Raw genomic sequence first — 22,882 nt, forward strand, 5'->3', positions numbered from 1 at the left:
CCAAGTAATGGTCTTTATAACGCGGATCAAGTACAGTCGCGATGAAGTGCAGAGGATCCGAATAGATCTCAGTGAAACGTGTGCTGACAGACTCTAAGAGCCTACTTTTCATTGTTTTCACTCCGTGGTCCGTCTCAACCTCTTTGCTTAGGAGACGCTTTGCAGGTGGATCTGACACACGTGCAGGTCGCGGCTTCTGTTTGCGTCGTCACAAAATTTTCGGCCGTATTGTTTCGGTGATAAAAGTATTTCGACCGAAAATGCCCTTTTGGGCCATTTTTGGCTGAATATTTTCGGTGGCCGAATATTCGGTGCATCCCTATATAAGAGAATAACTAATTTGCTTTATGCCCTAAATCTCAGTTGAACCTTTCCTCCCCAGGTGGTGTGCTGAAGGGGGCAAGCTCATTTGCTGCGACTACTGCAACAACGCCTTCTGCAAGAAGTGCATCCTGCGCAACCTGGGCAGAAAAGAGCTGTCAGTAATTACTGATGAAAACTCAAAGTGGCACTGCTATGTCTGCAGGTCAGAGCCCCTCCAGGATCTGGTCTCCAAATGCCACCGCATCATGGAAAAACAAGAACTCAAGCAACGAAAACCGGAAAAAAACGAGGAACGTGAAAGCAAGAGACACAAGAACAAAACGGTCAAAGAGCACAAAGCAGTTGTCAATGGGAAAGAACATACCGAAGGTTCAGGGACCATGACGTTCTCTTACAAAAAACTGCAGGTACCCAAGGAACTTATAAAGAAAGCAAAAAAGCTTGTTGAAACAACAACTGGTCTGAACAATACATTCATCCAGTTCATCCAGCAGGCAGCCGAGGAGCAGGGAGATAAGTCTATCAGGTACCGGCATTTAAAAGCCTTCAAGGCTGTGCTTGCTGATTTGAAAAAAGCCCACAGTGCTTTGGAGGAGGCTTTGGGACCTGAATTTAAAAACATGGAGTTGCAGAATGGTAACGAAGTGCAACATATTGTGAGAAAGAGCATAAATATCGTAGCCCCTGAGGAAAATGACCACATGGATAATGTGGCGGATGCAGATGATGCCGACACAGAAGAGAACGTTGATGCAGAACAGGAGGCTGATATAACCGAGGAGGCTGACGTAGAAGAGGAGGCTGACGTAGAAGAGGAGGCTGACGTAGAAGAGGAGGCTGACTTAGAAGAAGAGGCTGACGTAGAAGAAGAGGCTGACGTAGAAGAGGAGGCTGACGCAGCAGACGAGTCGGACAAGGAGCAGCTTAATGAGCAGGAGGTGAACAATGATCGAATGTCAGATGAGACTGAAATGAAAGACAACCAAACAAAAACTGATTCACCCAAAAAGACAATCAAAACGGAAGAATGTGATGATGAGCTTGCGTCAGCTGGTGAAATGTCCCTAGATCAAGACATTATGTCTGTGCCTCCTTCGGTTCCTGAAGAACTTTTTCAGATGGTGGAGAGTCTTGCGGATTCCACCATGCTTTCACAGACTGACACCAATGTGGTTAAAGGTGCTAATACAAAGTCAAATGGAAACTCAGCAGCCTCTCACCCCACCCAGCCCAAGGTGAAGAACCTCATAGTCAAACTGACTCCTGTACCAGTTGTGACGACACGTGGGGCCAGGTCCTCCAGGTCCAAAAACAAAGAAAAAGACGGGGAGATGCAAAAAAAATGTGAAGAAAAGTGTGAGAAGGGGAAAGACGATGCTTCTGATGCAGTAGATGGGACAGACAGCCCACCACCAAGCCGTCGTTCTAGTAGACTGAAGACCACTCCCTTGAGAAAGCAGGCTGAGAAAAAGGGCAAGGAAGAATCCTCGGACTCAGAGTCCGAGGAAGATAAGGTCAAGGCCAAATCTTCCAAGAAATCCAGTCACGCCAAAAAAGAGGATGGAGAGGAGGCCAAGGATTTAGAGAAAAAGATGGTGGATTCTGACTCGGACGAAGTTCCTAACATACTGCTGGAGAAAGCTGCAGCAGGCCACAGCACAGATGAGGAACAGGGGACCACAAGTGCTAAAAAGTGTTTATTCAAACTAAACAACACATCCACAAAGGATACAGACAAAGCGTCCAAACGCAAAAGGAAATCTGAAAGCTCTGATTCAGACTTGGAGAGCAAAAGTAAAAAGACGTCCAACAAAAAGAAGAAGAAGAAGAAACAGAATGGCTCAGACTCCACCAACTCCGACTCTGACCAGGAGAAGGAGACAAAGAGTAAAGCGGCCACAGCGAAGAGGAGATCTAGCCGTGTGAAGAAACAAGATGAAGCAAAAGAGGAAGACAGAAACTCACCTGAGAGAAAGGCAACCAGGGGGAGAAGGTCTTATGAAAATAAGCGCAAGGGAAGGAGCCCCAAAGCCACCTCCAAGCTGCAGTCATCCTCCAGTGAGGATGAGGAGGAGCAGCCGGCTGAAGGTGACTCCGGAGAGGACAGCGACGAGCAAAAGATCAAACCCATTGTGGATGATAATGTGGTCGGAGGAAGTGGACCTTTCCATCAATCCTCAGGTAATTTGGTCTAGAAGAGAAGTGTGTTCAGTGGCGCTCAGATCAGTGTCCATGAGTTATAAGAAAAGGCTCAACATGTTGGAAACTACGTTTAATTGCTTTCTTGCTCAGAGTTATATAGAAAGATTGATACCACTCATGTTATATAAAATAAAAAAATGTATATGTAGCTGGAGCCAGCAGGCGTTTAACATAGCCTAAAGCTAGCCTGACTTTGTCCAAAGGTAACAAAATATGCCTACCAGCACCTTTTTAAATTTCACTAATGAACTAGGGGTGGGGGAAAATATCGATACAGCATAGTATCTCGATATTTTTCGTGGCAATACTGTATCGATACACAGATGCCATGTATCTTTCTTTTATTATATACACTACTGGTCAAAAGTTTGGGGTCAATCAAATGTCCATTCCACTCCATTACAGACTGAGATCAGTTGCATTGTTTTGTTTTTTAATCATGGCAGCAGTTTTCAGATTACATTATGTGCTTACATTATTGCAAAAGGGTTCTCGACTGTTGTAGAAAGAAGTGGCTGATCTTTAATGCAATATCTACATTGCCCATTATCAGCAACCATTCATCCAATGTTCCAAAGGCACATTATGTTTACTAATCTTATATCATTCTAAAAGGCTAACTGAGAAAACATTGGAGAACCCTTTCGCAATTATGCAAGTAGGGTTGGTGATATGGAGAAAATCAAATATCATGATATTTTTGACCAAATACTTCAATATCGATACCGCAACGATATTGTAGTGTTGACTACTGGTGCTTTCACAAAATATTTACACAATGAGATTTTTGATAAATAATCATCAGTAATGTGGATATAATAACTTGGAATAATAATAATAATGAAATGGGTAAAGGCAAATAATAGAACAGTTACAACAGTCTGGTAAGTTAAGAAAATGACATCACTTTACTGTAATGCAGCCTTTAAAACCAGGAAAAGACAACACTTATGCCATATTACAATATTAAGATATCCAAAATCTAAGACGATATCTAGTCTCATATCATGATATCGATATAATATCGATATATTGCCCGGCTCTATATGTAAGCACATAATGTAATCTGAAAACTGCTGCCCTGGTTAAAAAAAACAATGCAACTGATCTCAGCTGGTATTCTGTCTATAATGGAGTGGAATGGAAATTTCTAAGTGACCCCAAACTTTTGAACGGTAGTGTATGTGTTGGTCAGTTTGTCTGCTTGACAATCCCATTTTGCAACAATAAAATTGAAGTGAGATTAACAAATGGAGAAATTTATATTTTTTGATAACAGATATTGACAAAATAATTTGAAGTTGGAAAAAAGGTAATAAATTGCAATATATTGCAGAATATTGCAATATGTTTAAAATTGCGATAATATCGTATCGTGACATAAGTATCGTGATACCTATTGCGAGGCCTATGGTGATTCCTACCCCTATAATGAACATGTTATCTCATTTGCTGAAGTTGAAGAGAAAAAAACCCCGCATGTATAAAACGTTACTTTCCAGAGTCTTGTCAGGCAACTCTGCAAATTCACATATTTTGCAAAATGTCAAATTATTCCTTCAATGACTTACGTGCTCTTCCATTAACCGTGTGTGCTATTTTGTTGTGTAGGAGATGAAGAGGGCGATAAAGAAAAAGTATCTCAGGTTTGTGAAGATGACGACGATGATGATCCTGAAAACAGGTACAAAACAACAAAAGATATCAAGAGTTATGTCTACTGCATTCAAGGTCCACAACGAAAGCAATTTCTTTATTGTGTGTTTTAGAGCAAATGTAAGGATTTGAATAGTCTATCAGGTAGAGCCGTTTAACTTAATATATTAGCTTAGCTCTGATGGCATACTGCGATACTCGACTCACCAAGCCCAGTGCGAAGGCTCACAGCCGGGTACTTATTGAAGAGTGTTGTGTTGTCATTTAAATACTTCAGAGCCTGTCCTCTGGGAAGCTTTTCTCTCTGGTTTATCTCTGTGAATTTGTATTTTTGCTGATAGCAATGCCATAGTGTCATGGTATTTCTATAGACATGCCTGTGTTTTCATCCGTAATCCGTTTACATGATCCAAGGAGAAATTATTACATTCCTGTAATATTACAGTTTTAAATTGCTGTGTAGTAATAGTACATTTTAGAAAAGCACTTTTACTTCTTGTTATTAAATATACCATTTTCAATTATGTTTTCATCAAGGATAATCAATTATTTGCTTATAACTGACTATTTGTAATATGACTGTTTCACCAATTTTTTTGTGTGATTCTGTAGAAGCTCATTTTTATTACCTGTTTGATATAATTGACCCCTTCTTCCCATTTTGTCTGTCTGTTTGTGTGTCTTTCTTTACTTTTTTTTCTGAAGGATTGCAAAAAAAATGCTTCTCGCCCAAATAAAATCCAACTACTCTTCTGGAGCAGAGAGCTCCTCTGATAATGAAGGAGCAGATAAGGACGAAAAGTCCTCCAAGAAAGTTAAAAAAGAGGAGGATGAAGATGATGATGAAGAAGAAGAGCAACAAGGTAGCATAGATATAGCTAGTTGCTTTCAAATAAGCCTCTTTTATTGTGTATCATCTCAAACAAGTTGTTTCTCTCTTTGAAGACAAGGATTCAGAAGACTCTAGCTCTGATGTTGAAGTGAAGAAACGCGGCAGACGCCACAAATTGCTTCGTCATAAACTCTCGCTGAGTGAGGGTGAATCAGGAGAGGAGCAAGCTGCCAGTAAAGAGAAGAAGAACAAGAAGAAGAAAGGTTCATTTAGAACTTTTTCATTTGTATGTGATGTCTAACAATATGAGTGCAAATATTGTAAACAGAATTCTAATGCCGCCAAGTGACTTTTGTTACTTTGTCTTTGTTTGTCTGTCTCAGTGGGCAGCGATGACTCTTCAGACTCAGACTTTGAGAAGTCAGAAGAGTCCAGTGAAGAGTCGGGGATAAGCGAGGAGCTTAGTGAATCAGAGAACGAGGGAAAGCGCCGCAAGACCAGGTGAAAAGAGAGAACTTAAACCAATCAATAGTAATGTATTCCTGCCACTGTAACTGGATTGATCTCCTACTGCTCTTGCTTTGATGGGATCCTGTTTTGTGTCTGAAGATCTGCAAAGAAGAAGGACCAGGAGAAACCGAGAAGTTACAAGCAGAAGAAGAAGCGACGCAGGATCAAAGTTCAGGATTCCTCTTCCAGCAATGAGAAGGTGTTTAAAATGCAGAGCACTTGGTCGTAGTCTTGAACAGTTTTTTTTTTTCTGTGGCAGGTTTTGGCAGGCGGAGGAGATGGACCCACACAACGTTTAGTAGTCAAGTCATGCGTGAAATATAAAATGTTATTTGAAGTTACCCCTGGAGCATGTTGTGAGGATTGTTGAGAGCACAAATTAATCCTAGGGTTGCTCGGCTACTGATCGTAGGCAATGAAATTATTTCCTAAGGGCTGAAGATGAGAGGGCTGAACTTAATGTTCATTTTCACAGAGTGGAGAGGATGATGATGACCCAGATGGAGAAGAACGCAAACAACGCAAAAAGATCCGCAAAATCCTGAAGGACGACAAGCTGCGGACAGAGACGAGAGATGCTCTAAAAGAAGAAGAGGAGAGGAGGAAACGTATAGCTGAGAGAGAGGCACTCAGGCAGAAACTTCGAGAGGTAAAAATGGAACGTTCTTCTGTTAATCTAAAGCCCTGAGCTGTTACATTCCCAACACCAGGGTTGGTTAGTCTCCTGATAATACTGCATGTAAGTTAAAATGTTCAAGACCTCATTCAATGCTGAGATACAATTTTGAGGATTTTCCCCAGTTGTAAGAGGAGGTAAGGACTGGCTGAGCAGCGCTGTATGATACCAAAGCAAATAATGGACTTAAGTGGATGACCCATAACCACTGTGAGCTAGGCAGACTGATAACAGTCCAGCCCGCTGCTCATCGCTCAATCTGTCAAACACTTGGAGAGTCCGCTTTGCTTAAAGTAATTAAACTCAATGTGCTCATCAAAGTGTGAGAAACAGGAGTGGCATACATCTGATTAGATACCACAGTCTGCATGACAGCCCTAGATAAGCTTGGTACTGCTGTAAACAACATGATTAATCTGTACCTTTTTATGCGTTTGCCAGTAGTTGGGATAAAGTGCATAACATATTTGGATTGATTTTGTAAAATAGAAGACCAGCCATTAAGGTTCTTACCCACTGCTAGTACCAGCTATGCTCGGCTCGGCCTGGCCACGGTGCCCCGTCCTCCTTTTTCCATTGCAGATTTAGTACCGCCTCGTGAGGTGAGCGTGGCTGGTCGTCATAGTGACGCCGTGACCTAACGCAACACACACACACGCACACACACACACAGAACGTCGAAGGTGTGTTGTTTTTGACTCGGCATGTAGCTGTTGCCACAGCCAGTAGACAAATTTTGTTTCAAAAGAAGCTGGAGGCAGCAAAAAAAACACCGCTGGCTAAACTATGGTACAATTTCTCACAAACGGGAGTTTCAAAAACCTACTGCGATCTTCTTCACAATAAAACCTCTTTGGTGATGCGTCACACGAGTCATTTGGCAAGGCTATCTCCTCCACTATCTTGTCGTAAGATATGAGATGAATTGAATCGAAGTAGGGTTTGTTTGCCCCGCTGGTGCGTTTTTTTTGGGTAGGTGAGAATGCGGCAGTCGAACTCGGGTGCGCACCAAAAGCGGACCAAACAAGCGTACCAAGTCCTGGTTGAAAACGCTTTCGTCTGCTTTCGTGTTCATTAGCAGAGTTTAGGAGAGAACTAATACCAATTTAACAGATTCAACAATATATTCATGCTTTTTTTCCACACTTTGTTTTTCTGGATTATGGTACTCATGTAAAGTATTATTGTCCTACCGGTATTTTAGTCAGTGCGGCTGGATGTGTTACTCAGCCAAGTGTAGTTTGTAGTAACGTACAGGTGCCAATAGATGGCAGTAGCTACATCGGATGTAACATGGGTCTCATTTAGTGAATGATGAGAATGCAGAGAATGATGGGCTCTGGTGCTAGTGACGGACTTTTCAACAACTTATTGAAAACGAAAAGAGTTTTAAAGTATGCAGAGGAAAACTTGGGTGAAAAAGCTGCGAGACATTTCGACATTGACCCCAGGAGAATCCGATACCGGAAGAAACCGAGGGATGAGCTGACAAGATTAGCCGACAAGAGCAGAGCACGGCTAGCTGGAGGTGGGAGGAAAAAAGTTAGCCTGAACTAGCACGCCAGTATCTGATTACCGTCTGTAACGTTAATCAGATACTGGCGTGCTGCAAACCAGCAATGTGTTTTACAAAACTACTGGATTCTCTTACTGTATCTACCAGCAATACTGTAGTACCTGTATTTGAAATAGATACCCGGTACATTTACAGGGTTCAAACTGACACAGTGGTGGTGTTTGATAAATTCTGACCCAAATTGCTTTATCGGCTTTCTGGCTGTTGTTGTTGTTGTTGTAGTATATGGCGATATTTTTGCAAATGTTTCTTTAAAAAATTAATGATCTCTGCCCATGGAACCGCTATGGCTTTTCATTTAAAACGGTTTATTTAAAACAATTATACTTATCAAACAGATGGAATTAGAAATAAAGGCCTGCCTCTAACAAAAGCCTGCTTCAAATAAAAGCCTGTTACCTTCTGCTGTTTAGGTAAATAAAGGCCCCGGTTTTCATTTGAGGAATTACGGTATCAAACACTTTTTGAAAAGTTGTAAAAGATATTTCTATTTAGGTAATACCTGATTTACTTTTTTTATTATTATTAAACTGATGTATGTTTGTGTGACTCCTCTCTATCTCTGATCCTTCTTCAGACGATTGTAGTGGAGGAGTCTTCCCAGATGAACTGTCCCATCACCACCAAGCTGGTGCTAGATGAGGATGAAGAGACCAAGGAGCCGCTGGTGCAGGTGCACAGGAACCTTGTCACAAAGCTCAAACCTCACCAGGTTGACGGTAAGGACAATGGGAATTTGGTCACAAAACAATCAACATGGCTGAACTGCAAGATTAGTCAACATGAACCTGCATGTGAAACACCAAGATGCTCTGAGCTAATGTTGGCCCCTGTGTTTTTTGTTATGTTTCAGGGGTGCAGTTCATGTGGGACTGTTGCTGTGAATCTGTGAAGAAGATCGAGAAGTCTCCTGGCTCCGGCTGCATCCTTGCCCACTGTATGGGTCTGGGGAAAACTCTGCAGGTATGCAGAAGAGAGCAGCGTGCCTGTCTGGGGTGACAATTACCCTAAATCTGTGCAATACAAAAATAAGGAAAAGATGAATCTTAAAGATTCAGTTTCTTTGAAGTGGGGTTGTATGAGGTTTTTATCCATAGTCAGTGGATTACCTACAGTAGATGGCGGTCGGCATGCCCCCAGTATGGAGAAGCAGTCAGGAGTGCCGACATGAAAGCTAAGTAATGTACTGCTGAGGACGGGGGCAGCAGCAAAGTTATTTGTGTCATTGTGTGACTTTGGTGAATCTGAACTGACCCTTTAAAACACTAAAGTCACACAGAAACACAAACTGATCGAGGCAGCTGTAGACCGGCAGCTCTTGTGTTCTGCGAGGCAAAATTACTGTTTTTGTCAAAGTCTGGTGGCTTTGAATAGAGCATATATGGATTTAACTGCTTCAGTTCCCTGTTTTGAAAGGGCTGTCTGATGACAAGGTAAAGGGGTGAAAATATTCTAAATATAGCTTGCACTTAAGCTGTTAATTCTTTTAGGTGGTCCTTTTTGTAGGTGGCTTTAAAAAAACAGTTTTGCTGCTGCCCCATCCTCAACAGTACATTACATCCGTGTCGGTAGCCTGCTCCTGCCTGCTTCTCCAAATTGGGGACTGGCTGACCGCCATCTACTGTGGGTAATACACTTGACTATGGATATGACCTATGGACATCTAATATCATCCATGCCATTCTTGTACAAACTGGCAATCTGAGCCTAATACAAAATCTTTTAGGTGTCAGAAACCTGTGATAGTGCATTAAAGAACTGTGAGAATTTTATATGAAAACTTCCATCTTAAGCCTGTTAAACCCTGATGAGTTAATCAGTGTCATACTGTTAGCCATGTTTAACTGTTCTGTTTTTGCCCTGTAGGTGGTGACATTACTTCACACTTTGCTGCTTTGTGAGAAGCTCAATTTCTCCACAGCACTGGTGGTTTGTCCCCTGAACACTGTCCTTAATTGGCTCAACGAGTTTGAGAAGTGGCAAGCAGGAATGAAGGATGACGAGAGTTTAGAGGTAGGGAGTTGCTTTTTACCTCTTTCACACAACTTTCACACAAATGACCAGGGTCGGACCAGGGTTATCTGACCAATGTTCAACCCTCCTTTTGGCAATTCAAACCAAGCCAGTCAACAAGGGTGGATCCCTGGTCACCGCAATTCAGATACGACCTCACAACCTGAAAGCGATGCATTCCAACTGACTTGCGTGTTGGAAATGGCCCGATCATATTCGGTGAACATCTGATGTTGTTGCATACTCCAGTCCAGCTGTACACCATCATAACTAATGGAGACAGATGTTCTTTTCTCTTCTTCTGCATTTCATTAATTGCAGGTGAATCAGTAAACAAGGATGTAAGCTACTCTAGTATCTAGGGCTGTCCCAAACAATTAATCTAGCGATTATTTTTTCGATTAGTCGATTAATCTAATGATTAATTTTTCGATTAGCGATTATTTTCCCATTACTCAATTATTAACAATTTACACAAATCAAATTTCAATAAGGTTGAAATCTCTATTTAACACACTGCACTGTTCAAGTAAAATGAATTTTTAGTGCAACCTGAAGCCAGATGTAGACATCAATCCAACAACAAAATAAAGTCACTTTCAGGAGGAATACAAAAATAAAAACTTAAAGTAAACAGAGCAAGTGCAAAAAAAGTAGCCTGTATTTGCTTTATTTAACAGTAGGTAAAATAATGAATAAGCTCTTGGGGGCACCAACATTTGGCCTAATCATAACTGGCCTTGCAACCCAAATGCCAAGTTTTTGTTTCCAGCTCTTTGTGGCAAGTTATGTATACAGATGAATACAGTCACTATATTTCAGAAAATAATCTACCTGCACCGTAGTCTGCTGTGCATTACGTGATTGATCGGCTGATACGGTAGATCTCAGACCTTCTGACAGACACAGTGCCCTGTTTGAGACTCTAGTCTGTCTCTGAATGACACAAAGTTTAGCTAGGGAAGTGGCTGTACGCTGCTTTACATCGGAGGTGGAAATCCGAAACTAGCCTACGGCAGAAATACACGGAGCGCTTTCTTTATAAACCTGAAACTGCACAGACCGTGGACGCTGCGCTCCTCATCTCTATTTTTACAGAGAGAGTGGACACTGAAGCGACGCACAGGTCTGCCCGCAACGGCCCGGGGCAGCGCCCGCACACCAGGCCCCCGGATGGTGTTGCTAAGAACTTGCAATGTACAACTATTATCAGACCGGCCCTTCGCGGCCTCGAAACACTACTGGCCCACCGGGAAAAGTCCCGACTCTCCCGAGTGCCACTCCGTCTCTGCTCGTCCTTAGGTGCTGCTATCTCTGACTCACTCACTGGACCGTCGACCTGACAAAAAACTGCATGTAGGCGGAAGAGCTTGGCTCGGCTAGCTTCAGAGCTAAGGCGGGGCTACAGATTAGGTGTCCCTATAACCCGCGTATCCAACAGTAGTTCCGCATTATTAGTTCTGCATTACATTAATTAATTTGCACGCAAGTTTTATTTATTTATTTTATTTAGTGACGTGTGGACACAAATTATTTGTGTCTACGCATTTACGTAATCGATGACGTCGACTAATCGTCCCAGCCCTACTAGTATCGATTAATGACCATTTTAAGACGAGGGAAGATGAACATTACTTTGTTTGATATCATTAAAAGTAAAGTTAGGCTTTGCTGTCGGCTTCTTGACTTATTTTTAAAAAGACCGAGAGATTGGCGCTAGCCAGCGGCCACACTGAACTGCAGGCTGCAAACCTGTCTCTCGCTCACTCTTTCTCTGTCTCTCTCTCAATGACAGAATTAAATAAAACTTATGTTAATATGTTTACAATTAACGCTGGGTTTTCACAGGCAGCTCTGCAAAAGTTGACATGGAGTCAACTTTGGAGAATGGGCAGAGAGCGGTGAACATCTGGGCACTTTCAAACTGTCAGCGGACTTCGCTCATATGGCTGTTCTCATAGGGAATTAATTGAACCGCTCCACTCTTCTGTTGCTGAAGCTGCCTGTGAAAACCCTGCGTTAAGCACAGTGAGAAAAAATCTATTGTGTATGTATGGTTTTTTTTCTTTTTTTCCCCAAAGTGTGCGGCGACCTGTAACTACTGTGACCCCCCCTCCCATTTCTAACCAGTCACATAGTTTGTCCCTTTCCCAGTTGTTAGCGACCCTGGTTGTGTGAAATTTACATTGAAATCAACCCATGTCTGACCCATTCGGGGAAACACAAAGTCAACCCTGGTTCAAACCTGGTTGAGCCCTTGGCGTGAAAGGGGTATTTGTAATTTTTCCAAGTACTTTCTATTTGACAGCTGTGCTGTTGTTTGTTTTGTCTGTGCATTTATCACACCCCTGATTTTTTTTTTTTTTTTTTTTTAATCAATGTCTATATTGTGTTTACCAGGTATCTGAGCTGGCCACAGTTAAGAGGCCACAGGATAGAGCATACGCCCTCCAGCGATGGCATGATATGGGTGGAGTAATCATCATCGGTTACGAAATGTACCGAAACCTGACGCAGGGCAGGAACATCAAGAGCAAGAAGCTCAAAGAGACCTTTCAGAAGACACTGGTAGATCCAGGTACAGACAGACAGGGCTCACATAGTAGGAGCTGAAAAATAAATAACAAGATTTGTGCCGTAATGTTGTATTTTTTTATTTCTATTTTTTATAAAATTGGTATCGAAAAGAATTATCGTTTAGGAACTGTTATCGAAGTCCAGGTATTGGTATCTAACATTTTTCATTGATACACAACCCTACTTCCACCTGTAATCACCTTATTTTTTTTCTTTTACTTTCACCAGGTCCAGACTTGGTGATCTGTGATGAAGGACACATTCTAAAGAATGAGGCGTCTGCTGTGTCCAAAGCGATGAATTCTATCAGGACGAGGAGGAGGGTTGTGCTGACTGGAACACCTCTGCAAAACAACCTTGTTGAATGTGAGACTGTCTGGTTATATAGAGTACGTCAATCCAAGATTTTGTGTGGCTGTGGATGTATCTAAAACTTGTGATCTTTGTGTCCTTACCAGACCACTGCATGGTGAACTTCATCAAGGAGAACCTGCTGGGGTCAGTTAAGGAGTTCAGGAACCGCTTCATTAACCCTATTCAGAATGGTCAGTGTGCCGACTCCACACTACAAGATGTCCGGATCATGAAGAAAAGGGCTCACATCCTCTATGAGATGCTGGCCGGCTGCGTCCAGGTAAAAAAAATTGCTACAACAACTGACTTTTCTCTTTGAGTTCTCTTTGACCTTCTTCCCTTTGTCATCTAAAAAGAGGGATTCATTTCTGCTTCCCACAGAGGAAAGATTACACGGCACTCACCAAGTTCCTGCCTCCTAAACATGAGTATGTGTTGTCGATCAGAGTGACCCCTATCCAGTGTAAACTATACAGATACTACTTGGAGCACTTCACAGGTGAGAACCATGCTTAACTAAACCGGAGCAAAAGGTGTTGAGAATGGCAGTGCCACTTCAAACTACTCTGATCTTTTTGGGTGTTAGGTGCAGAAGAGCCTCTAGGGGCTGCTAGCAGGGCTTTTATAGTGTCAGGTCTGATTGCCCAGACAGGGATTTAGACCATTCTTAGACTAGAATGAAATTCAATTGAGAATTCCACTGGAAAATGTGCGTAGTCTAGGACTAGGCTAAATCCTTCTGCAGGAGTCTTGTTTCTCTTAAAAGTGCTTTCTGACTGGATGTCTTTTACTTAGACAAGGGATAAAAAAAAATTACGTTTTCGTCCTGCATTGTTAAGTCGTTTAGTGGACTTTCCTCTCAGAATGTGGCCCAGGATGTGTGTGAGAGTGGCAGCTGGCAGAGTGCCGCAGGCAGGGTTTAAGCCCAGTTTCCCACGTCTCCCTAATGAAGAGCTCTGGGAGAGCGGGAACAGAGGGTGGGGGGTAAAAGCGGGGAATGTGGGGGCATAAAGAAGAGGGAAAGAAGTTTAGGTGGAGGAGGGGCCAGAGGTTTTACACCAAAAGTAAAAACAAAGTATAGGAGAGCTGGTATGTAAGAAGTGGAGTGATGGGGGTGTGGAGGGGTCAATGCAGGCCAACAAACAGCAGTTACAACATTAACATTTCAGCAACTGCTACTCAATTAAGTTCATGAATCCACTGATTGACCAGATCAGACTAGACAAGTTGTAGTTCTGGATATTGCTGTTATAAGAATGGCTTATACTTAACTTCATGCTTGGTATGATTTGTTTGTGTAAATACTGACTTTACTCCAGTTTGTCCATAGTCAGTTGGTTAGGGGCAGACATCAATGTTGCACTACATTTTCCACACAAGTCTGTATGTCTGAAGAGATTGAGGGCACGCTGTCAAGTTCATAATGCAAACACACATCCATCTTCCTCCTCACACTCTTTCCCTTGTATGCAGGTGTGGGGAATGCTTTGGAGGGGAGCCGTGGCCGCGCAGGGACCAAACTCTTCCAGGATTTCCAGATGCTCAGCAGAATCTGGACCCATCCCTGGTGCCTTCAGCTGGACTACATCAGTAAAGAAAACAGGGTAGGGCTGAGGAATACGAGACTAACCACACTAAACACTAATTCAAAAACTGGAGATATATTAGCGCACACACTGCAGGAAAACAATAGAAATGTAGTGCTGACAGGTCACGCACTGAGGGAGAACAACATGTATATTGCCACTGCAGCAAAATGTTTCCCTTGTGCATAATTTCTGCTACCCACGATCCAGCTCTGTGTTTGGTTGACCTATATCGTCGCACAGACTTACACTAGTGCGCTCTCTTGCAGGGTTTCTTTGACGAGGACAGTATGGATGAGTTCATCGCTTCAGAAACAGAAGAATCCTCCATGAGTATGACCTCTGAGGATGAGAGGACAAAAAAGTAAAACAAGATTTCACATCTATTCCTTGTTCTATATTCACACAGAAATGACCTCATTTACCTGCCCTTCTCTCTTGCATCTGTTACTCTCACTGACCCTGTCTCCTCCACCATTCCTCCTTCCTAATAGGAAAAAGAAGCAAGGGAAGGGAAAAAAGAAAGGATCTGATGACTCGGACAGTGATGACGTGGAGGTCATCAAGGAGTGGAACACCAGCTCTCGGGGCAGAAATGGAGAGGGTCGAGTTAGACCAGAGCCTGTAGAAGAAGGTAAGTTTCTCATACATATGGGAGCATTATGGGTAGTTGGTTGGGTAATAGAGGTCCAGGAACATCTGGGGTGATTTGCCTCTGCTCAGAATGATGACTCTCAAACACAGACCAGGGGTGTCATGATTTGATTCAAGTTTTTAAATTATTTTTTTTTACATTGACGGCAATGGCACAATAAGAGCCACTAAATAGCAGAAGGGTACTTGCAACAACTTTTTCTCAAATAATTTTTTTAGTGGCACAATTGAATGGACCATTATTTCGGTAGATTTTCAGTTTGAAATCAAAATCGTGACACCCCTACTCAATCATATTTGAAAAACAAATGATGCCTTTTGACACTTAAAATCATGTGTAATTATTAAAGATAGTAACTTTGTAGAGCCAGTTTTGTGTAGCCAGCCTAATTATTTCAAGCTCAATGTTTTGTTCCTAGATGGACTGAAAAATATCAACTTTTTTAGAATCAGAATTCACTGAGCTGGGCAGCCAACGTTGGGGAAAAATATGCACTTCAGGGACTAGTTTTATATGATGTCAATAAGCAGTGTAGGGTTGCAGTTGTCAGTTTTACGTAATGCTGTGGTATGAAAATGTACGGTTCTAATACCATTTACATTTGCTTATGTACGGTATTGGGGGGAAAAAGGGACACTTTTTACACATTTCTTTAAAGCCCAGTTCAGACCTAAAAAGCTTTGCAACAAGACAAAACATTTTTAGATTGTTGCAGGGAAAAGTTGAAGCGGTCTGAACTGGCCCGTCTCAGCTCGACTCAAGCCAGCTGACGGAGTCGCTGGTTTTATAACGAAAGGGACATCACTTGTTTCGACAGCCAAAAGCAAAGTCAGCTTGTAAAGTCTGCTACAAACTATAGTAATAAAATGATCCATTACCTTTTTTTTTTTTGTTAGAAATGGTCAACTAGTCGAAATGGCAGTGTTTTAGACAGAGGCTCAACGACTGCCTGCGAGCTTTAACTATGTTAAAACCAAAAATTTGAGGTTTTAATTTTTGATGTTTTAGAGGTATATTATTAGTCTCGCTTGCTGGATGTACAGTGCTGGGATAAATGTCAGGCATTCTCCTCCCCTTCCGCTATCTATTTTGCAATGTCATCGTCGTTTCATCTGGGGCATAGAGCTGCCCAAGACGGTTGTGATTAGTTTAAAGAAATACAAACAAGGCAGAGCGTCTCCCCCCTTATCCCAGAATAAGCTGTGTAGCCAGACCATACTCCTGCACTGACACATCCTTGTGGAGATGGGTCTAGCTCTTTGAGACTTGTATATTATAGACATTGTATTATTATATCTATAATGTCACAGGAAATTTAATTAATGACAAGCTTGCTTTGGCAACTAACATCTGCACATACTGCAGCTCTAGCGTAGCAGAGGAACATGTAATAGTGAAGCTCTGTTGTAAGCTTGATGTCTTTGTTATTGCTTGTTGTTGTGAGACTATACTGACTGCATGAAGACTAATATGTAACTTTGTGTATCACAAACAGTTCGGCCCACTAGCTCAGCACCAGGGAGTCCAAATCCTGACTGGCACAGGGACTTTGTCACTGATGCTGACGCTGAGATCCTGGAGCACTCTGGAAAGATGATGCTCCTCTTTGAGATTTTGCGCATGGCAGAGGAAGTAGATGAAAAAGTGTAAGTGTGTCTGTAGACTATGTACATTTAATATATTTTTGGCCCTTTCTGTTATGCAGTTGGTTTGTGTTAAAGTGGGTTAATTAAAGAATAACCTGTAACTGTGGTAAAGTGACACTGGTGTGTCTTCCATTCTCATCCGTCCTCAGGTTGGTGTTCAGTCAGTCTCTTATCTCTCTGGACCTGATCGAGGATTTCCTGGAGCTGGCTTGCAGAGCTAAAGATGAAGAAAAAGTCTCTCCATACAAAGGTACATTTCTTTATTGTAGTCTGACAGGGCCTTTAATTCACAAAGTTGTCATTTAATTCAGCCAACATGTCAATGTGTTAACTTGGGATGTACATTTTAAACAATTTCTTTAATCAATGGTCAAACAATACTGTTGCTCCGACCTTATCTTTCCATTTACTGCAACCGCTAAAATGCATTTATACTCTGAGCTGGTGAGTATCGGTGATACTGTGATTTGCGTTGATTTATTTGGAAGCATGTGTCATTAGAGTCCTGCTGTCTGACCAACAGGCTACGTCCAACGACCAGCTGATTCTGTTCAAAATGCTAGTTTAGTGTTAGCATAGCTAAACCAAACAGCCACCCAACAACTCCTCATTGAACAGAGCAATACTTTTTTGTGTTTTTTCGGAGGATAGGGAGTTGTGTTTGTTTAAACTTTTTTTTGTTTTGTCACCAAACATACCTTCAACTTCAAAGGTAAGAGCGCCACCTAGTGGGTTTTTTAGAGTGCTTAGGAGCAAATTGTCATTCGCTTATTTGCATATTGGTGACATCATTGCACAATTATTTGCATAAAGCTTAGTGGTTGTTGGTTGCAGCGAGGGAGAGATCACTAAATCAAAAATTGGAGGAGCAGCTTATCACTAAAATGAGAATAGCTGGTCCACCTTAAAGTCCAGCCGTTAGTGAGCCCGTGCTGAAGTTATTGCTAGCTTCATGGCTAACCCCCTTTACTTTAACCAGCAGGTAGCAAGCAATATACAGGAACATGGCTTGGCTTTATCTCTTGAGGAGTTGAAGCATTTATTCACTGACAGATGAACTGTACACAGACTGCACTGCTACGTTCACAGCTATAAGACTACTGCTAACTTAATACTTATCGACACACCCCCTCTCTCTCTCTCTCTCTCTCTCTCTCTCTCTCTCTCTCTCTCTCTCTCTCTCTCTCTCTCTCTACACTACACACTCACTAGGGGCTGCCGCTGTTTGCGTAACATGCATAGTGTGCTGACTGTGATGTTGTCTGTGTGTAGAAGACAATGGGCAGGCGCTTGCCCCATGCGTTGGCTCGTCCAGATGCTCTCCACATTGTTTATATGTCATGTGTTTAGGTGCTGCACAAAACAGCTACGGTGCTGCGCTAAGCTGTATAATGGCAGCGAAAACCAAGCACTTTCACCCAAATCAGTGGTAGTACCGTAGAGCGTTACCTCCCTTCTTCCGGGAGATCGTACCCGCTCGCCAAAGTTACGTTGTGCGGGAACAGGGGCGTGGCGTGGGAATGACGGGGGCACCATTCTCCGTATTACAAGTCAGAGTAGCATCAAAATCATTTTGAAGCTGTTATTTTAAGGTAAAATAGTTACATATTGTAGCTTTAATATATATATATTTTTTCGATTTATCATTAATATTCCTAGTGTTTACTTTACTTCACTGAATGATTCTACAGTTGTCTGATCAGCGTCCCTCTTAATGTTATGATTTAAAAGGCTGCTTTTGGTTTCATGATGTGCTAAAATCACAGAGCAATGTTTTAATATTATCCAGCCACTGACCTATGGAGCTTAAGGAGCACAGTTGTCTGTCTCAATGTTTATTTTTGTGGTTTTACACTGTAGTCTTTCAACTAACTAAACTGTGTAAGATATAGAAAAATGCTAACATTAGCTTTGGAGAAGACTGAAGTATTTTCATATGGAGATGCAGCTTTCACACTTGTAGACAGCCCACATGCAACATGTATTTTTGTACACGCTGTTGTGCTTATTACCCTTAAACACACACAGACACGTGCACACCGCCGCTGGTGTAAGGTCATGTTCCTAATTAAACTTCAGCAGCTGTTTTTGCTTTCATTTTAAAATGATTAGACCTTGACTTTTTATTCCACAAAAAAATGTTTGCTCAAGGGTTTGTAATTTGTAATGAAAAGATCACAGTGCCGTAATTGGAAACATACTAAAATGTTGGTTATGAAGGCTGGTAGGGGGTTTGCCATCTTTAAGCCTAAACACAGCCGTCTATCTGCTGTCTGTTAATACCCAAACATAGTCTATTTGAAAAGGAAGAGGCCTATTTGACACGTGTTTTTGAAGGTTTTGTGGAGCGATGTTGTATAGTCATAGCACATTTCTCAACTGTAACCTGTCTGAAGGTGAAGGCAAGTGGTTCAGGAACATTGACTACTATCGCCTGGATGGCTCCACCAATGCCACCACCAGGAAGAAGTGGGCTGAAGAGTTTAATGACATCAGTAATCCAAGGTAATATACTTTTATTTTACAACACAGAATAATACCACATTACCAAACATTTAAAATATCACTGGTGCTTAAATTGTCACTCTTTCCCAGAGGTCGTTTGTTCCTCATTTCAACGCGAGCTGGCTCTCTTGGCATCAACTTGGTGGCAGCCAACAGGGTCATCATCTTTGATGCCTCATGGAACCCCTCCTATGATGTCCAGAGTATCTTCAGAGTCTACCGTTTTGGCCAGTTGAGGACTGTCTATGTGTACAGGTTCCTGGCCCAGGTGAGCTTATTAAACTATTTTGGTACTTTCTGTAAGTAGAGCTGCAATGATTAATTGATTAATTGTCAACTATTAAATTAATTGCAACTATTTTGATAATGGATTAATAGGTTTTAGTCATTTTTTATGAATCTTATGGGATTCCAGCTTCTTAAAGCTATAGTGCGTACTTTCTTTTAAATGTGAATATTTTCTAGTTTCTTTACTCCTCTGTGGTAGTAAAGTGAATATCTTTGAGTTTTGGACAAAACAAGACATTTGAGGATGTCACCTTGGGCTTTGAAAAACACTCAACATTTTTCACCATTTTCTGACATTTTATAGACCAAACAACTAATCGATTAATCGAGAAAATAATTGTCAGATTAATCAATAATGAAAATAATCGTTAGTTGCAGCCCTATCTGCGAGTAAAGCTGTAACTATCAACCATCATGTAGATATATACTTTCATGGCTGTCTTCTCATTTCATTCTCTTTCTTTCAGGGTACAATGGAGGAAAAGATTTATGACCGGCAGGTAACCAAACAGTCTCTGTCATTCCGTGTGGTGGACCAGCAGCAGATTGAGAGGCACTTCACAACAAACGAGCTGGCTGAGCTTTACACATTTGACCCGGACATGCTGGATGGTCCCTCAGAGAAGAAGAGCAAGAAAGCCACGCCCTTGCTTCCTAAGGTACACATGTACATATGTATGCACTTAGATTGTTAAAATATGAGTCTCTGTAGGACCAGGCATTTTTTTTATAAATTAAATTTAGACTATGTTGTGCATCCAATTGGGTTATTAAGAACCATTGACTTAGATTTCATGTTTTTTTTTTCATGGACTTAGATTTCAAGTGCAGAAAAGCAGGCTGAAACCTATTAACAGTAGTAAAAAAGTATTTTTTTTTTTATTCAACAAACATGGCACAGAATGCCAGTTTAAATACCAAGCTTGTTTTTCCAGACTTGCCCCAAGTAGTATGTTCTTCCTTTTTGAAGTTTAGCACTTCAGTGATAGATTGTTATTTAGACACAATGCCAGCTTGTATCCTGCTTGGCCTTCCTGGGATCTTTCTATTTCTTCTTGTTTCCTTTCATAATCCTGCGCTCGCCTTTTCTCCCCTTAATGCAGGTGCTGTGTCACTATTTGAGCCCCCTGGGGTTTAATAAGAACACACAGCCCTTACATGGGCCATCCAACCTCGCACAGCTGCACAGATGTGTGTTTACTGCTATTTACTAAATACTCTTCTCATTGCAACACTGCTTCTGCCCTGCTATAAACCTTCACTGATCTTGTTTTCTTTTTTTACATTAATTCCTTGCTGTCCTTTACTTCTCTGTTGATCTTTGAAATATGTGCTTTCCCTTGTTTGCAGTCTCAGTGTTTATTCAGATAATCTAAAGTGGTTTTACCTTTTTGTTTTGGTTCGACCTCGGTAACTGTAGAAATCTTTAAACCGAATGGATAAAAGACACCCTGTATATCCAACTCGCTTGACAGTCGAAAGGGCATTAAAAAAAAAAATCATTTACACTGTCAAAAGATCTTTATCACGATTCCCAACATGGGTAATAACAGATAGGAGCGCTGCATGAGTCCGCTCAGCCAGCAGCTGATATCATTGCTCTCACCTTCCATATCCCTCTAAACCAGGAGTAGCCTAGTTACAGTGGCGTGGAGCACAGTTGGAGATTTGAAGAGGAAAGATGTGTTCATTGAGCCGCGGCCTGTTAGATGTGTATGATCTTTAATGAGCCCAATGACATTTATGTGACACAGTATTAAAGACGGAGAGGCTGACAAGCTCTTTAACAAGCTGACCTGTTTTGGCCAGGGGGTTAACTATGATGTGGCAGCAGGACTGCAGTATACGGAAGGAATTTGCCGTCTGGAATGATGTGAAGATGAGTCAGACACCCTCCATCACTTTCAGCCAACAACGCATTGCACAAAAGGAGAGAAGGATTTGAGCCTGAACAGAGGGGAGTTTTTTTTACTTCTTTTAAAACTCTTCACACTGGGAAGTGCTGTTTTCTCAACCAGAGAGGGCATATTGCTTTTAAAATTAGGGTCACACAGGCCACAGAGGCAGTGTTGGATATTTGTGCTTAAGAAGCTGAGTTGGGCTTATTTTTGGTCTCCTCTTTGCTTGTGTAATGCTTTGTAGTGGGGCCTCTGCTATCACTCCCACCTACCTCCTCCTGTTCAGTCCCCCTTTAGGTCTGCTACCTGCCATGGTTATTTCCCCCCCTCGCTGATGTCCTCACTCTCTTCCCTTCCGTCCCCCATTACCCCACCCCGTCTTTTCCCTGCCATCTTCGCGACCATCTGTTGCACTTACTTGACACTATGCCTCTGAATCTTCAAAGCGAGTTTAGTAAAGTTGTTTTTCTTTTTCTCCCTCTGGCCTACCCTGTATGATGAAGGGTCATTATTTAAACCCCTCTCTTAAAGATGTCTCTGCACTCTTCAGAGAAACTAATTGGAGACAAAAGAAGTAGTAGAACTTCCTCCTAATGACAAAGAAGGTCCTCACAGCCCAGACATGAGATTTTGACTCCCCACCCATCCTGAGACACCCTCACCTATTTCCTGTTCATCACACTTGTCTCTTCCATCTAATGCAACCACTTGTGAGGAGTATAAAGAAATGAGAAGTATACGTTTTTGGACAGTCTTCATACAACTTTGCAGCGTTCTCTGCAAATGCTGTATTGTGTGTCGGTCAAGCTGGCAGGCTGTGGGCGTACCTCAATGTATGGGCTCTCAGCAGGTGATGGCTGCAGTGGTCATTAGGCTCTGTCAGGTACACTAAATGACTGTGGGGAGGCTGCACTCAAGCCACAGTATAGACAGGAACAGACTGGAGCAATAAGCCACACCATGCTTGTCTCATTAGGGGTAGGAAGTCACTTTGACCTTAAAGGAAAATCCCCCCCCCCCCCCTGAATACTCTAAGCAATATATCACCAGTCAGTGATGTTCAGTGCACCCACCTTTAGCTTGCCCAGTCTGTATCTACTTGTGTAAGTGGTTTTTCATACTTCCCAGAATGCTTTTTGCCAGCTTTTAGAAAACATGCCTGAGCTTGTTGCATTGCAGGTGGAGAGAACGCTAATGATAGTAACAGCAAGAGGCCGTGTTGTTGTAGGTGAGGAAGAAGCAAGAGCAATGGCCCTCGTTTGCTGCTTTCTGGTCTATTGAGAATAGGTCTGTGGAGATATTGGTATCCCTGCCACTAATATGATGAATCTCTGTATGGTTGTTGAACTTCATCATGCAAAGAGATGGTAGTTTTTACAGTTTTCTACTGACTTTATTGGCTAGGCTGTGGTGTTTCATTGTCGGTGAGCAGGAAAAAGTGAAACACACGACCAGCTATTAAAATGGAAATTGAAAATGTTTTTAAAAAGTGTTGTTGTACTAAAGCCATACACAAATGTCCTAAATTCTACCAGAAGGTCCTTAAGGCAGCAGCATACTTCCTTAAAATTGTGTTTCGGATGA

The 22,882-nt window shown here is 41.9% G+C and overlaps 1 protein-coding gene across 2 annotated transcripts in view; it reads left to right on the forward strand.

The window, feature by feature from the left end:
* The window catches only part of atrx (ATRX chromatin remodeler), a 43,707-nt gene that overhangs the window by 10,192 nt on the left and 10,633 nt on the right, over window positions 1–22,882 (forward strand). For both annotated transcript variants that reach the window (XM_028588879.1, XM_028588880.1), the window contains 22 exons: window positions 383–2,505; window positions 4,138–4,210; window positions 4,888–5,045; window positions 5,128–5,277; window positions 5,398–5,515; window positions 5,624–5,723; window positions 6,000–6,173; window positions 8,354–8,495; window positions 8,630–8,739; window positions 9,643–9,789; window positions 12,190–12,367; window positions 12,595–12,732; window positions 12,825–13,000; window positions 13,102–13,219; window positions 14,194–14,324; window positions 14,576–14,670; window positions 14,801–14,940; window positions 16,457–16,607; window positions 16,757–16,857; window positions 19,004–19,112; window positions 19,203–19,380; window positions 19,868–20,059. In XM_028588879.1, the coding sequence (XP_028444680.1) occupies window positions 383–2,505; window positions 4,138–4,210; window positions 4,888–5,045; window positions 5,128–5,277; window positions 5,398–5,515; window positions 5,624–5,723; window positions 6,000–6,173; window positions 8,354–8,495; window positions 8,630–8,739; window positions 9,643–9,789; window positions 12,190–12,367; window positions 12,595–12,732; window positions 12,825–13,000; window positions 13,102–13,219; window positions 14,194–14,324; window positions 14,576–14,670; window positions 14,801–14,940; window positions 16,457–16,607; window positions 16,757–16,857; window positions 19,004–19,112; window positions 19,203–19,380; window positions 19,868–20,059 (5,002 nt within the window). The remainder of the gene's footprint in view (window positions 1–382; window positions 2,506–4,137; window positions 4,211–4,887; window positions 5,046–5,127; window positions 5,278–5,397; window positions 5,516–5,623; window positions 5,724–5,999; window positions 6,174–8,353; window positions 8,496–8,629; window positions 8,740–9,642; window positions 9,790–12,189; window positions 12,368–12,594; window positions 12,733–12,824; window positions 13,001–13,101; window positions 13,220–14,193; window positions 14,325–14,575; window positions 14,671–14,800; window positions 14,941–16,456; window positions 16,608–16,756; window positions 16,858–19,003; window positions 19,113–19,202; window positions 19,381–19,867; window positions 20,060–22,882) is intronic.

This window comes from Perca flavescens, chromosome 10 (assembly GCF_004354835.1).
Source record: "Perca flavescens isolate YP-PL-M2 chromosome 10, PFLA_1.0, whole genome shotgun sequence".
Taxonomy (NCBI): domain Eukaryota; kingdom Metazoa; phylum Chordata; class Actinopteri; order Perciformes; family Percidae; genus Perca; species Perca flavescens.